The sequence below is a fragment of the Manis javanica genome, chromosome 4, assembly GCF_040802235.1.
Source record: "Manis javanica isolate MJ-LG chromosome 4, MJ_LKY, whole genome shotgun sequence".
Classification (NCBI taxonomy): Eukaryota; Metazoa; Chordata; class Mammalia; order Pholidota; family Manidae; genus Manis; species Manis javanica.
The window spans coordinates 135,889,759-135,906,805 of record NC_133159.1 but is presented as its reverse complement, the minus strand read 5'-3'; the positions used below and the strand labels follow the sequence as shown (position 1 = coordinate 135,906,805).

The 17,047-nt window shown below is 37.6% G+C and overlaps 1 protein-coding gene across 2 annotated transcripts in view; it reads right to left on the bottom strand.

The window, feature by feature from the left end:
• Window positions 1–9,496: 9,496 nt before the first annotated feature.
• Window positions 9,497–17,047, bottom strand: part of SLC6A4 (solute carrier family 6 member 4) — a 35,656-nt gene continuing 28,105 nt past the window's right edge. For both annotated transcript variants that reach the window (XM_017674110.3, XM_073235063.1), the window contains exon 14: window positions 9,497–14,137. In XM_017674110.3, the coding sequence (XP_017529599.3) occupies window positions 14,063–14,137 (75 nt within the window). In that variant the 3' untranslated portion in view covers window positions 9,497–14,062. The remainder of the gene's footprint in view (window positions 14,138–17,047) is intronic.

Genomic DNA, 17,047 nt, shown 5'->3' with positions numbered 1-17,047 from the left:
AAGAAGAAGAGAGAGAAAAAAGGGGATTGAAAGTGTCTTTGAGGAGTAATTGCTGAAAACTTCCCCAGTCTGGGGAAGGAGATAGTCTCTCAGGCCATGGAGGTGCACAGATCTCCCAACACAAGGCACCCAAGGAAGACAACACCAAGACATATAGTAATTAAAATGGCAAAGATCAAGGATAAGGACAGACTATTAAAAGCAGCCACAGAGAGAAATAAGATCACATACAAAGGAAAGCCCATTAGGCTGTCATCAGACTTCTCAGCAGAAACCTTATAGGCAAGAATGGAGTGGCATGATATATTTAATGCAATGAAGCAGAAGGGCTTCAAACCAAGAATACTTTGGGAAGATTATCATTTAAATTTGAAGGAGGGATTAAACAATTTCCACATAAGCAAAAGCTGGGAGAATTTACCTCCCACAAACCATCTCTACAGTGTACTTTGGAGGGACTTCTATACATGGAAGGTGTAATAGCTGTCACCAGAGGTAATAAAACCACAGTAAAGAAAGTAGAACAGTTAATTACTAAGCAAATGCAAAACTCAACTACCCCCAAAGTCAATCAAGGGATAGACAAAGTACAGAATATGATATCTAATATATAAAGAATGGAGGAGGAAGAAAAAGGAGGAGAAAAACCTTTAGATTGTGTTTGTAATAGCATCCTAAATAAGACTCTTAGATAGTAAGGAAGTTAACCTTGAACCTTTGGTAACCACAAATCTAAAGCCTGCATTGGCAATAAGTACATACCTATAATCACCCTAAATGTAAATGGTCTGAATGCGCCAATCAGAAGACATAGAGTCACTGAATGGATGAAAAAATAAGGCCCATCTATATGCTTCCTAGAAGAGACTCACTTTAAACCCAAAGACATACACAGACTAAAAGCGAAGGGATGGAAAAAACTATTTCATGTAACTAGTAGGGAGATGAAAGCAGGAGTTGCAGTACTTGTATCTGACAAAAGAGGCTTCAAAACAAAGTCACAAGAGACAAAGAAGGATATTATGTAATGATAAAGGGGTCAATCCAACAAGAAGATATAACCATTATAAATATCTATGCTCCCAATACAGGAGCACCTACATATGTGAAACAAATACAAACAGAATTAAAAGGGGAAATAGAATGCAATGCATTCATTCTAGGGGACTTCAACACTCCACTCACTCCAAAGGACAGATCGACCAGACAGAAAATAAGGAGACAGAGGCACTGAACAACACATTAGAACAGATGGACCTAACAAACATCTACAGAACTCTACACCCAAAAGCAGCAGAATACACATTCTTCTCAAGTGCACATGGAACATTTTCAAGAAGAGATCATATACTAGGCCACAAAAAGAGCCTGGGAAATTCAAAAAAATTGAAATTGTACCAACCAGTTTCTCAGACCAAAGATATGAAACTAGAAATAAATTATGCAAATGAAAAATCCCACAAACACATGGCGGTTTCACAACATGCTCCTAAATAACCAACAGATCAATGACCAAATAAAAACAGATCAAGCAATATATGGAGACAACTGACAACAATAATTCAACACTGCAAAATCTGTGGGAGGCAGCAAAGGCCGTGCTATGAGGAAAGTATATTGCACTACAGGCCTACCTCAGGAAAGAAGAACACCACCATACGAACAGTGAAAACTCACAATTAACGAAACTAGGAAAAGAAGAACAAATGAGGCTGAAAGTCAGTAGAAGGAGGGATATAATAAAGATCAGAGCAGAAATAAATAAAATCAAGAAGAATTAAACAATAGAATCAATGAAAGCAAGAGCTGGTTCTTCAAGAAAATAAACAAAATAGATAAATCCCTAGCCAGATTTGTCAAGAAATAGAAGAGTCTACACACATAAACAGAATCAGAAATGAGAAAGGAAAAATCACTACAGACACCACAGAAATACAAAGACTTGTTAGACAATACTATGAAACATTACATGATAACAAACTGGATAACCTAGAAGAAATGGACAACTTTCTAGAAAAATACAACCTTCCAAGGCTGACCCAGAAAGAAACAGAAAATCTGAAGAGACCAATTACCAGCCACAAAATTGAATTGGTAATCAAAAAACTACATAAAAGCAAAACTCTTGGAGCAGATGGTTTCACCACTGAATTTTATCACATTTACTGAAGACCTAATATGCATCATCCTTAAAGTTTTCCAAAAAGTAGAAGAAGGAATACTCCCAAACTCATTCTATGAGGCCAGCATCACTCTAATACCAAAACCAGGCAAAAGACACCACAAAAGAAAATTACAGACCAATATCCCTGATGAACAGATGCAGTAATACTCAACAAAATATTAGCAAACCGAATTCAAAAATACATCAAAAAGATCATCCATCAACTCAACCAAGAATTAGGAGAAGTGCAAGTTGCAGCGCTCCAAAATCTTGCGACTACAGACTATCTACTGTTAAAAGAACATATGGGATGTGAACAGTTCCCAGGAATGTGTTGTTTTAATTTGTCTGATTTTTCTCAAACTATTCAAATTCAGTTAGACAATATCCATCATATCATTGATGTTTTCACAAATGCCTAGGGTGCCTAACTGGTTTTCTTGGTTTCACTGGAGATGGCTGGTAATTGTAGGTCTACTTTGGTTATGTAGCTGTATTCCTATTATATTAATGTGTGTGCACAATTTAATTAGTAGTTTAAAACTTATACATGCTTATGTTACTCTACAAGAAGATATGTCAAAGAAATAATCAAACTCCCCATGTTTTCTTCCATCTGCTACTTCTATAGCTTATCTTCTTCCTTCCTAATTACAACCCTTAAGTAGAATTCGGGCCTCATAACGAAATTACCGCGTATCATAATTCTTCCAAGTGGTAAAGATACCTCAAGACAAATGCTGGGCATAAAAGCCACAGGGCATAAATCTGTAAAGAAGTAAAAAGCTAACCTTTTCAAACAATATGGCTTCTCTCTCACTTACCAACTTTACATTTCCCTGTATGGCCCCGGAAGATGACTGGTTAGCCAGAGATGGGTAAGATTCCTCAAGGGAGGAACAACCTAAGACAGGCACAGTCGCAGGGGGGCCATCAGATGAGAAATTGGGGATCAACAGAGGTGAGGCTTAGAACCTCACTCCCCCTGTTTTGAGAGAAATCTGCATCTGTGGATGTTTTGTTGCCCTTGTCTAGCTTGGATTAATACTTAGTCTGTAGGCACACACCTGATCATCTACATTTGCCCTCTTACAGCACTAAACTATGTTTTCTACCTTTATCTTGCATCTACCTACCACTTCAGCATTTTATTTAAAAAAAATAAGGGAGAAATGTGGGATTCACATATAAATCAAGTATAAAAATCAAACAAATATTCATATTTGACCTGATTGTTTATAGTTCATGATGAGTGATCAGAACTGAAAGTTTCTGTGATGACTGCCCTTGCACTGTTCACCATGTAAGAACTTATTCACTATGTAAGAACTTGTTCACCATGTAAGAACTTGTTCGTTATGCTTCAGAAGATGGGAGACTGACGAGAATTAGGCTTGGGGCTGATTAATGATTGTGCATTGAGTCCCCTATACAGAATTTTATTGTTGTTAACAACCATTTGATCAATAAATGAGAGATGCCCTCTCAAAAAAAAAATTCCAATGAAGATTTGCTAAGAGAAAAAAAAATCCATCATAAGTATGATTTATTCCAGGGATGTAAGTATCATACAATATTCAAAAATCCATCAACATCATCCACCACATCAACAAAAAGGACAAAAACCACACGATCATCTCCATAGATGTGGAAAAAGCATTTGACTAAATTCAATGTCCATTCATGATAAAAACTCAATAAAATGGGTATAGAGGGCAAGTACCTCAACATAATAAAGGCCATATATGACAAACACACAGCCAAGATTATACTTAACAGCGAGAAGCTGAAAGCTTTTCCTTTAAGATTGGGAACAAGACAAGAGTGCCCACTCTTCCCACTTTTATTCAACATAGTTCTGGAGGTCCTAGCCACAGCAATCAGACAACACAAAGAAAGAAAGGCATCCAGATTGGCAAGGAAGAAGTTAAACTGTACCTGTTTGCAGATGACATGATATTGTACATAAAAAACCCTAAAGAATCCACTCCAAAACTACTAGATCTAATATCTGAATTCAGCAAAGTTGTGGGATACAAAACTAATACACAGAAATCTGTTGCATTCCTATACACTAACGAACTAGCAGAAAGAGAAATCAGGAAAACAATTACATTCACAGTTGCAACAAAAAGAGTAAAATACCTAGGAATAAACCTAACCAAGGAAGTGAAAGACATATTCTGAAAAATACAAGACACTCGAGAGAAATTAAAGAAGATACCAATAAATAGAAACACATCCTATGCTCATGGATGGGAAGGATTAATATTGTCAAAATGGCCATCCTGCCTAAAGCAGTCTATAGATTGAATGCAATTCCTATCAAAATACCAACAGCATTCTTCAATGAACTAGAGCAAATCATTCTAAAATTCATATGCAACCACAAAAGACCCTGAATAGTCAAAGCAATCCTGAGAAGGAAGAATAAAGCTGGGGGGATTATGACCCCCAACTTCAAGCTCTAAAAAACCACAGTAATCAAGACAATTTGGTACTGGCACAGGAACAGAACAATAGACCAATAGAACAGACTAAAGAGCTCAGATATAAACCCAACCATATATGGTCAATTAATAAAAGATAAAGAGCCATGGACATACAGTGGGGAAATGACAGCCTCTTCAACAACTGGTGTTGGCAAAACTTGACAGCTACATGCAAGAGAATGAAACTGGATTATTGTTTTAACCCCATACACAAAAGTAAATTCAAAATGGATCAAAGACCTGAATGTAAGTCATGAAACCATAAAATGTTTAGAAGACAACATAGGCAAAAATATCCTGAATATAAACTGGAGCAACTTCTTCCTGAGTGTATCTCCTTGAGCAAGGGGAAAAAAGCAAAATGAACACATGGGACTACATAAAACTAAAAAGTTTCTGTATGGCAAAGGACACCATCAACAGAACAAAAAGACATCTTACAATATGGGAGAATATATTTGTAAACGACATACCTGACAAGGGGTTAACATCCAAAATATATAAAGAACTCACACACCTCAACACCCAAAAAGCGAATAGCTCAATTAAAAAGTGGGTGGAGGATGTGTACAAGACACTTCTCCAAAGAAGAAATTCAGATGGCCAACAGACACAGGAAAAGATGCTCCACATCACTAATCATCAGAGAAATGCAAATTAAAACCACAATGAGATATCACCTCATACCTTAGTAAGGATGGCCAGCATCAAAAGACTAAGAACAACAAATGCTGGCGAGGATGCTGAGAAAGGAGAACCCTCCTACACTGCTGCTGGGAATGTAAGCAAGTTCAACTATTGCGGAAAGTAATATGGAGGTTCCTCAAAAAACTAAAAATAGAAATACCATTTGACCCGGGAATCCCACTCCTTTGAATTTACCCAAAGAATACAACTTCTAAGATTCAAAAAGACATATGCATCCCTGTGTTCATTGCAGCACTATCTACAATAGCCAAGATATGGAAGCAACCTAAGTGTCCATCAGTAGATGAATGGATAAAGAAGAGGCTGTACATATACAGAATGGAATATTATTCAGCCATAAGAAAGAAATCCTACCATTTGCAACAACATGGAGCTGGAGGATGTTATGCTCAGTGAAATAAGCCAGGTGGAGAAAGACAAGTACCAAATGATTTACCTCATTTGTGGAGTATAACAATGAAGCAAAACTGAAGGAACAAAACAGCATCAGATTCACAGACTCCAAGAAGGGACTAGCGGTTACTAAAGAGGAGGGGTGTGGGAGGGCAGGTGGGGAGGGAGGGAGTTGGGGACTGAGGGATATTATGTTTAGTACACATGGTGTGAGGGGTCATGGGGAAAACTGTAGCACAAGAAGGCACAGTGAATCTGTGGCATCTTACTACACTGATGGACTGTGACTGCATTGGGGTATGGGTGGGGACTTGATAATTCGGTAAATGTAGTAACCACATTGTTTTGTCATGTGAAATGTTCATAAGAGTTTGTATCAATAATACCTTAATTAAAAAGTTAATATTTGTTGCTAGATGTGTTCTAAATAAATGAAGTAAAAAATAATGTACTTAAATTTTATGAATTGGTAGTTAGTGACTCTCTGACTCAATTTTCAATAAGATGAATAACTCAAAATACCCTGATTTTCCTTCTCCCTCCTCTTGTTTCCTTCCTCTCTAGTCATGCCAAATACATAGGCTGTTTCATGACAACCATGCCATCTCATTACCTCTTGCTTTGCCCAGACTGCCACATCTCTGCTGAGTAACTCATGTTTTTAAACTGAAATGTCATTTCCTCCAGAAAGCCTTTCTTAATATCCTCCTTTGTTTCAGCAACACCTCTGTTTCCTTCATTCTATGTTTACTACTACCACAGCATTAGAGTGTTAGCTGAGGACTAAGGTCCAATCTCAACTGTATATACCCAGTACCTACTATAATGCAAAGCTTTCATTTCACTGTTTTAGCTTTATCTTAATAACTCTTAAGTATTTCATATAATCAACTGAAACTTGGAGGTCTCAGGTCCACCACTTACTAACTGCATAATGTTGGAGAAATTAAAGTTCTCTGAGTTTTGGGTTTCCTCATTTGTACAATGGGGGCAATAAAAGGGTCTCCCTCTAAGACTGATGTGAGGTTTGCTTGAAGCGACCAGTGTAATGCTGTGCCTGACAGTACACTGTAAATACTACTGTTTATCCTCACAATTACATTATTCTTATCCATGAGGAGATGGGGCCAGTTAAGTTGAGTTACTTATAGCAGGTTACTTTCTAAGTTAGTGACTGAGAAAGAGCTTGAGCCCTTGTCTTTTCAATTCTGTCTGGTTTGCTGTTCCTACAGGTGAAGAAAAGTTTTTTGCTTTTGACAAAATGACATTCATCATACTTAGGATGGAGGGAAACTAGGCCACACAAGTGATAGGAAACACTGTTTTTGTGTAAGGAAACACTATTTTCAGTAAGTTGAGGACTGTGCGCCAAATGTGCTAGATTCTTGTATTAGGAACACAGAGCCTTAAGAACTAAAGGGATAGAAAAAGTTGCAGATTTTGGTAAAAGTTCAGAAATACACTTTAGTATTGAAGTTTCTCTGCTGGAAGATGCTTTGTCCAAGCTCTTTCCCACCCTACAAGGCTGCTAATCCCATTCCTCACTCTGCCACAAAAGAAAATATGATGCCTTTCTTAGGCTATAGTTGTAACTATTAATGTAAACTGGTCCTCTCCTTTTTTCACCATCCCTTCCTTAACAATTGGGTCCAAAAGCTAGTAAGTGATGCTGTGCAAGGTAAAAGCTACCATCGTGCAGAGTTGGGTATCAACTAAAACACAGTGAAGAAAAGCATTGTATGTGAGCAGCCTACACTTTCTGTTGTCCTAATGAAGATGTGTAATCCATGCATAAAGGCCCATGCAGTCTGTCAGAGTCCAAGTTGGGTAGGGACAGCATCCATGCGGTTATGGCAGTGGTGACTGCCCAACAAGGGCTGTCAGCCTGAGCAGGGCAAGAAGGGTATTTGTGCAGGAGAGAATCCTGGCATGAGGTGGCAAAGCCTGAATGGAGTATGGAGGGGCATCTGTTGAGGGCTCTGGCAGTGGCAATTGAGTAGTGCTTAGGTTTAGGGATGCAAATCAGATAGATGATGGAGAGTGGGAGCCAGGCTTCTCACTGTCCTAGAAAGGATTATAAATATGAAGAGAGAAAACAGGAATGAATCTTGTAGTGTTCGGTTGTAATTGGAGATAACCAGTGTGAACCCCAGTTTTCAAGACAAATTACAGATATACTTTAGTTTAGCACACATACTTAAGTTGTGTCCAGTGAGAGGACTTGGGATCAGTTATACCCCAATAGCAATGAGCATACCTAACACCTAGATCTTCGTTCCTAAATATATTCTTCATGAAAAGGAACCAGGGCCTCTTGGAGATAAGGCTGTGGCAGAGAAAGTACGGGATGGATCCTGGGACATCTTACTCCAGAAAGTCAGGAAGTGTTCCAAGAATGATGGGGACATGTCAAAAGGACATAGAAGCCAGTTTGAAAGGAGTTCCAAGGCTAAAAATATGGGACAACTTGAGCATCAAAATTAATAATTATAATCGATTGAACAAAATAGGAATCCATAAAAAATAATATACTAGAAGTTAGATGAGGATATTTGCAGGCTCAGAGTAACATCCCTGGAAAACAATGAATTACAAAAAGAAAAACTTTACAGTGAAAGCATGGCACACACCACTTCAAGTGATTGAAGCTAACATCACCAGTATGGGAACAGACCAAATTGTGCTCCACCTGATAGGATGCAGTGAGAACAGCGTCATTTCTGCAGTATTTCTGCCAAGAATATTTAGCCTGAATCTCATCGAATCAAATTGAGGAACATTCTAAAAAATAATCGGCCTGTAATCTTCAAAAGCATCAAGGTCACGAAAGTCAAGGAAAGACTGGGAAACTTCCAGACTGAGGGAAATACAAGTAACCTGAAACTAAATGAAAAGTATGATGCTGGACTAGATTCTTTTGCTAAAAAGTCATTGCCTAATGGGGTCTGAGATAAGAGGAAAGTAATATATCAGTGTTATCTTCCTGATTTTGATGGTTGTATTGTGGTTATTATGGAGAATGTCCTTGTTCGTTAGAAACAAATTCGTCATGATTTTCATTTTTGAATTTAGGATCTGTGTATTTAGGTTTCCATGGATGATGATTTTGGAGAGATACACAAATAACCTTTGGCCTGGAATCAGAAAGCATAGGCAGATGTCCTGTGCTGGTATTTTCCAGCTGTGCGAAATTGGTCAAATCAATTCACCTTCTTCAGGCTCCCATCTGCAAAACTGGAGAAATAACAACTGTCACCCAGAGCTCTGGTGATCAGATGAGGCGATATATGTAGAAACACATTATAAGCTAAGGAAGGCTCTGCACAAATCGCAAAGAATTGTAATAATCTGCTTAGCTTTACTGAAATTTAATACTAATAATTGTAGATAGTGTTGATGCTAAATGTTTGCAGATGTTTTGGAGGAGGTGTAAATGTTTTGACAATATTCATTTAGGATTTTTATTTTAATCTTAAGAGTTTGGAAGTTTTTTTATGAGAACAAATTATATCATGATATTGAGAGTTACTATAGTAATAGTTCACAACATAAGGCATTTACTGATAGCTCACAATCAAACTTAGAACATTTATGACTAAACTGTTGCATAAAGGAATACAGGAGCATTCTATGCACCTTGCAGAGGGGACTCCTTTTATACAGATAAAACTTAGGTTTAATTCTGCCACCAAAGTTTAAAAAAAAAGCATGTTTCATGTAAAAAAATAACATCAAAAAATTTATATTGCCACTATTGATAGAAATAGTGGAAGAAATTTATTCTTAGCTGCAAGTACTGTGGAAGAAGAAGCAAAGATGAGGGAAAAGAAAAATCACTTAAAATTAAATGAACCATAATCCAGGATTTGAGGCACCTCTTTGATACATCCAACACAATCAAAATATCCCAAAGTATTGTTTGTAAGTCAAGTCATATTTTAAATGCCATTGGAGAAATAACTACCAATTTTTATTTAAAGGCCCTAATTTTATCTTTTAAAATATTCAATTTTCATATATCAAGTTTTCTTAAGGTACACCTTTACTAGAGTTTAAATAAAAATAATCTTTCAGAATAGCTTTTCAAAAAAATAGCAAATGCTCTTACTTAAGGTTTTTAGGCATTTTAGCATAAAGATTGGATTACTCCTCCTCCCCAGATATTTGTTGTTTGGACTGTCAGTGTTTGTTTACAAATTGCTAAAAATAAATTATCTATTATAATTGGGATTTTCAATTATCGAATTGAAGAACTGAGACCATCTATCCTCTCTCCTAAATGATAAGGTTCTTAATTTAGCCGACATTAAAACTTTCTCCTGATTAGGTGCTCCACCAATGCAATGTTGGCCAGTGAAGAAAATCTATTTTTGAGAGCTGGTCTTTAGAAGGGAGGGAAAGGGGGAGAGAGGAAGAGAAAAAAAAGAGGGAAAAAACTGAGTTGGTGTTGGAGCACTTTGGCATGGAATTTGTGAAGTGTTGGTAAGAAAAATATCCTGCAGTATACTGTGAATCATTGAAATTCCAAATGAAATATGTTGTGAATCATTTTCAAAGCTAGACTTCCCTTAAAAAGGTGAGTTGTTTTGAAACACCTAATGTAGAAACAGTACTGAATAGATTGCAATTATGTAAAACTATAAGAGACATATTTAAGATTTCATTCTAAAATATTTATCTTTGCCATCATAAATCGATAGGGGTGTTATTTCTACTAAACCAGTTCATTCAGGTAGAGGAAATAAAACTTAAGCTTATCTTCCTTCAGATATTCCCAGACCTCAAGATGAGTGAAGAAATTGGCTTAGTCAGGTTTATCTCTGCTTCTAATGTAGTTACCTGAACTTTAATATATTGTTCTGTCATAAAAATTTAGAGAAAGTGAAGCAATGAGGGGGAAGAGGTGATACTACAGAGGGTAAGAAAAAATATTCAGAGCTTTGAAATGTTCCTTCCATGGATTTAAACACAAATTTTAATAAATGTCTTTGACTTATCTCTGATATTGGAGAAAAAATTTAGAAACCAGAATGGTTTCAGTGAATCAGAAAAGCTTCCTACAATATGGGAATGCTCCCTGGCTTGACGTTTCTTTTTTCTATATTTGGGTTTATAAATTTCACTCTCTAAAATTCTCAAGCAAGCACTTTCTAAGCCCACCTTCCTATTTTAGAGCCTTTTGTGTAACTTTCCTTGAATTTAAATGATGTGTGAGCTCCATGATGACTAAAATATACAACTTCTTCCCACTTAGCATAGACCTATTTTGCTTTTATTACATTACATATGGGGATGACAGGTTGTATCATAGTCTCTGAGGAACCTACTGCTGCTCTTCCCCACTCCTCCCTGACCAAAAAAAAAAAAGTGTGAAAAATGTCCTCTGCTGCTGTTTTTAATAAAGACAACCATTTTGAATAATTCTAATATTTTAAGAACCAGTTGTTGATTTGTGAGTAAAGGGACATGCTAAGAAAGGAACCAGGCCAGGATTATACCACTGGGTAGCCAAGCACTGTCTAAGTAAGATACATGCAAGAACAGCACAGTTAAGTCATTGTATTCCATAATTTTAAGTTTTGCTTTGACATTGAACTCCAGTCATACAACAGATGGAACATATCAGATCAATCTTTCCTAGTTATCTGAGAGACTACAGTTCTAATCCCAGGAGAATAATCTCCCTTTTAAGGGGTGCATGTGTAGTGTATGAGTTAAATGGAAATTCATACATAAGCTTAAATTTTGGGATTGGTGGCACCAAATTAACAAGTTAAATACAAAGAGGATGGTGAGGGAGTAACTCATCTCATAGAATAACTTTTTTTCCTTGAGATTTCATTATTTAATTTGATCGTCATTATTGAATTTTGGAGCTATTACATTGATTTTGGGTCTGCCAGGGTCTTTGTACCCATCTCCAGAAGGGACAGCCAGAGCAACGAATTTAGGTTACAAGTCACATGCACTCCATGCAACGAATGGCATAATTTTAAATTGGCTGTAAGTTTTTTGGAAGGGAGATGAATTCTTTGGACTCATTGCATATAAATATAGGAAAGGACCTCAATCAATTGCCTCCTTACCTTTGTCTTGTTACCTATGTCTTGGATATTTCTTATTAATAAAATCAGAAAAAAACAACTTCAGTACTTTAATAACTTTACAACTCAATTCTATATTTTATATTTTGACTTTTATCTAATGCTACATTAGATACAAAAGGTCTTTGAAAGATTATCTTAAAGTCCATCTACCTACTCTTAAGTTTTCTTTTAAAAAAAATCCATAGTAGTATTGATAAATAGGGGTCAAGTAAATGCAAACTGGGCAGATCAGAGATTTTGGGTTTTTTCTTTAAGTCTAGAGAAGTTTGAAAACTTTTCAAAATCTATGTAATTCCCTTAACATCTGGCTTGGCAAAACTCTAATTCTGTTTGAAAAAGTACTTTTAAAAAAATGACATATTTGGAGAATGCATAAGTGTGTGTGGGATGGAGGGAATCCAGATCTGATTATAAAGTTGTTAAAATTTGCAAAGCTATTTACCGCTGAATGTGCTGCCACTTACATAACCTCTCTCCTTTCAGCATGCTAGAAAGCAGAGAATGGAAATAAGGTAGCAAGAAGGAATAAAGAGAAGAGAATGAAGTTGGTCGGTAAGGGACATGTTTTAATCCCCCTCCTCCTTTTCTCTACTATTTCAGGAAACTTCTTGGTAGCTAACATCTGTAAGGAAAACTTCCCATAGGGAAAAGCAAAGAATCAGAAATAGAAAGATGTAGGATGTAGGGGGAACACAGGAAGATGACAGGGACAGAGATTGTTGGGGTAAGAAAGCCAATGGAGGAAGATCTATAATTGGATAAAATCAGGCCTCTGCTATATGGATCTTCTCTAAGGCTGTTAGAATTAAATTTGATTTATACAGACAAGGCAGCAGTTGATTGAGTCCTTTTAACATTGACTAGGCTTTATTTCCTTTAAGATTTTGATAAGGAAATTTCACACTACACTGTAAAATTTGCTTCTCTCCCTATGCATCTGAGAGTCACAAAGCACTGAAGCTCAAATATGGAATGAAAGGTCATTCACTTAACTGACCTTTACTTAGACTCAATCTTGCAAATTATCAGAAGGGCTCACAATCTTGATTGCCAGGAAGGGTGAAGCAGTTGGGGCAGCTCCATTGAAGGTTAACCCAGACTTTCTAATTGCTTTTTGATTGAGGATGACCCTGGTTTAGATTTATGTATCTTATAAACAAGAATTGGATTTATCCTCTCTTCACAAAACAAAGTAACCTGAATGGTCAAATACAGTTATTAGAAGTAGAGCTTACAGCAGATAGACTAGATAGCTTAAATACTTAAGATGCATTTGTCCATATTCATCTTCAAGTAGTTGCTGGCCAAGCCCCAGTGACTGATGAAATTGGCCATATTTGCCTGTGGAACATTATCCTGAGTGTTCAGCAGACAGAGACAGGAAGATGGCAGTGAAGTGCAGCAAATGCTAAAAGCTGGCCTGTAGAGGAAGGTGTGGGCTGAAGTAGATGTCACTGAGAAGGGGAAGGTGGCAGAACATGTTGTGGTAATTATACCCTCCAATAATAACATACATACACATTTGAGTAGGTGGAATTTGTTAATGTAAGAAAAATTAGAGGAATTTCAGATAGTTTGCCATGTGCCCAAAGTTTTGGATAAACATAAGGATACACTGAAACAACAGTATACACAGACACACATGCTCACACATACACGTTATTTTTCAGTTTAGTTCCTTACATCTTCCTCTCCTGACTCCATGGCAGCACATGGGTTACAAGGTTCTAGTAGATTCCAGCTATAGAATTCTATGCTAGCAAGACAGCATCCCTGCTTTCTTCTACATGGTTTATGCATTCATGAACAGCAAAATCTTTAGAAGCAAACAGATGTCAGATACCAATGATTATAACAAGAAATAATATAGAAACTCCCACAGACTTGATTCTGAACTTAATCCAAACTGATTACGTGGTGGTTTTCATCCTCCATACACACCTCTCACACACCCAAAACAATCCAGTGCAGCTGTGTCACAGTCTAACGTGGTAATACGGCCAGGAGATTTCCCAGAAGGAAGCGGCTGGAGGCCGGAAGTCTGGGCATCATAGTCTTTGGGGACCACATCTCTACAAAGAGGGTCCTTCCATTGTCAGTCTCAGCTGGAAACTCATTCACTTAGAGGGGAGAAGGTGGGGTATGACTTGTCAGAACTGGAGGGGTGCTGGGAAGCCACGTTCTGCTCACCAAAGCTTTTACACAGCATTCAAGCGGATGTCGCCATAGGGAATTTCTGTTGGTGTTTCTGGAGTGATATTTTTAATAATACGCTGTTGGGAAGAAAATAACAGGGTTATAAACATTCTTGTATTATAAACATTCTTGTAGTTTATCAGGACTGTATTGCAAACATATTTCAACATTAATATTAAAACAAAGTTTAAATAACATTTTATTGCATTTGCTACTAAGTTGGAATAGTCTCATTGACTTCCCTTAAGAATGGCACCCCCAATTTATTTGTTCTCAAATATGGATAAAAATGTTATATTCAGGAACTATAAGCATCTGTAACCTAATTAAGAAAATCATTGTAACACTAATGGGAGAAAATGACAAGCCTCCAATAGAGCCTGTCCTGGCCTCTAACATGCCTTTGACATGGGTAAGGGCATCCTTTTCTCTGGACAGAGGAGGCTTCATGTGGCCACACAGGACTTAAAGAGCAGAGTGAGTGCTGGACTCTGGCCCCCACTCTGCTCAGTCAGGCTCCTTGTGACCCACATACACACTAGAGGCACAGTGCATATTACCATCAGCCACTGTTCTGGCCTGGATGTTACTGACTTAATATATCCACCTATGATGGAATACTGGTTAGTTCATGCAAGGAGACAAATTATCACATAATTACACTTAAAAAGATTTGAACTTTTAAATCATCACTCCTAAAGCAATCCATGTTGTCATAATACTCATCACAGGGAGAAGGCTGAGAATGTTTACTTTAGAAACAGCTGAGGTATACATAATCTTTAAGGCAGATCTGAAATGGGCCTGGGCTTGGGCATGGGCATGAAATATACAGCCTGCCTTGTAAAACTTAGCTTTAGGGTGACATGAGCAGCTCAGGGATGTAGAGAAGGAAAAATGGCAGCACTGCAGAGGCTTAGAAAAATCTTCATTAAGTTGCTTAGTAAAAGTTTTCAGGACCAAAGTCTGTATGTATGGTAAGCAGGCAAAACTGGATCTGAAGCATCTTTTGGTTATTAATTTTAGATGAAGCTCTGCTACTTGTCCTTTTTATTTTGGATTGGAAAAGTAGGTAAGTCCCTTTCCATCTTTTTTATTTTCTGGTTCTGGGAGTTTGCTCTTCTTTAAGGAGAAGGGCATATGGAATCCAAAAAGTTCCATTCTCACAATTAATGAAATTCACAAAACTGTACATTTTATGTTCCTAATGACCTTAATAGTCAAGTACTGAAATCTCAAACTAGAAATCTATTCAAAAAGGAATTGCTACACTCCACCTGGACATGTCAGGTCATAGCAAAATTTCACAAGCCATCCTACCCCATAGATGAATATGCAGACCGTACTGAGTAAAGGGAATTATTGGTCTTGCTAGTTGGGAACTGGACACAGATCACTCTAAGTGGATCAATATCTATCGTGCACAGAGAGAAGAGAGCAGTAATGGTGGAGGTAAGGCCCACAGTGAACAACACTGTAAAGGAGAAATGTTTGGCTTTTGTGCCCTAGTCCCCACCTACCCATTCTGCTGCCCTTCTGGCTGCTGAGATCTCAAAATGCCAGGCCCACCTTCCCTTTCCAAATTCCAGAGTACTACTGCTCCCAAAATTTGCCAGATCCTGGACTTCTGCAAGGTTATAATCTAAGAAATGGATCACTGTTGATATCTTCAAGAATGCTTACTTATTGGGGATCATTTTCCCAGTATCTTTGTGCAGGTCACTAGGGGCTTCTGTGACAATGACCTGATCTAGTTGATGACTCCAACCTTGCAACCTCCAGGCTTACAGGTACATGTGACATCCTCCAAATTATAGGTGAGCAAGTGGTAGTTCACTTCAGAAGCTCCAACCTTGTATATGACTAGGGACCAAAGAGTTAAGAAATTTACCTCTCTGTTTTTTTTTAACTATGTCAGAATTTCCTATGAGGCTTCCCTCCTTCATAGATAGAATTTTATAGACCATCAAGGCTGGTATTCACAAAGAATGATAGTTCCTTGGGGTGCTTGGCAAAAAAAATACAGCAAGCTTAATCCTTTTCAAAGATTAAACATGCACATGGACATATTAAGACTTTTGAGACGTCTCATAGTAAAGAAACCTATTTAACTTGTCCTAATCCAGCATTCTCCAAAACTATGTGACCACATAACCTTTTTTCCCCAGGAGTAACACTTTTTGATATTCCATGGAACTGCTATTCCTTAAAACACACTTTGAGAAATATTAATCCAGTCCAATGAGCACATGTTAAAGATGGAGGAATTTAAGGCCCAGAGAAGGTGAGTGACTTGCATAGCTTTACCTTCCAGTCCTACTTGACTGGATGGATCATGATGCTTCCTAGCAATCCACTGTTATACCCTATCTGGTGGCCTATGGGAGTGACGTTCCTGCAATTAGCCTTACCTCTCCTCCGAGTGGATCTGAGCTCTATTAATTATACACCTTTGGGTAGCCTTTTTGGTAGTTAAACAGGGAGAATTTGCAAGAAAGAAGACCAGGATTTGAGTCCGTGAGCAAAAAATATACTAATCTTTATTAACCTAACTAGAATTCTCACCCCTGACCTTGGCCTCTAGGTTTCAATCAGCAGAGCTAGTGGACTATCACAACTACCACTAAGGACAGCGTGAGGAACAAATTGCAGTGACTCTGGATCTGAGTGTGTATTTCAATCAATACAAGGGTCCCAAGTCCTTTGAAAGGAATGAGGTTGTGACAGGTCTGGTTCAAGTGAAGAAAATTAGCAACTCCCTACAGAGTTTTGTGTACCTAGAATTTGGTTTTCCTTTTTAGAAAAAGGAATGAACTCAGTTCTGAGGAAGAGCTGATGTTTAATTGCCTCATGTTCTCTTGCTTCATGTTTCTTATGAAATGTTTTAGGAAGATGAGTGTGATGGTCTCAAGTGTGAGTTTTACTTCTAAGAGCCCACAGACTAGCCCACCCCAGTTCTCAGGTCATTACAGATTATGGTCCTTCTG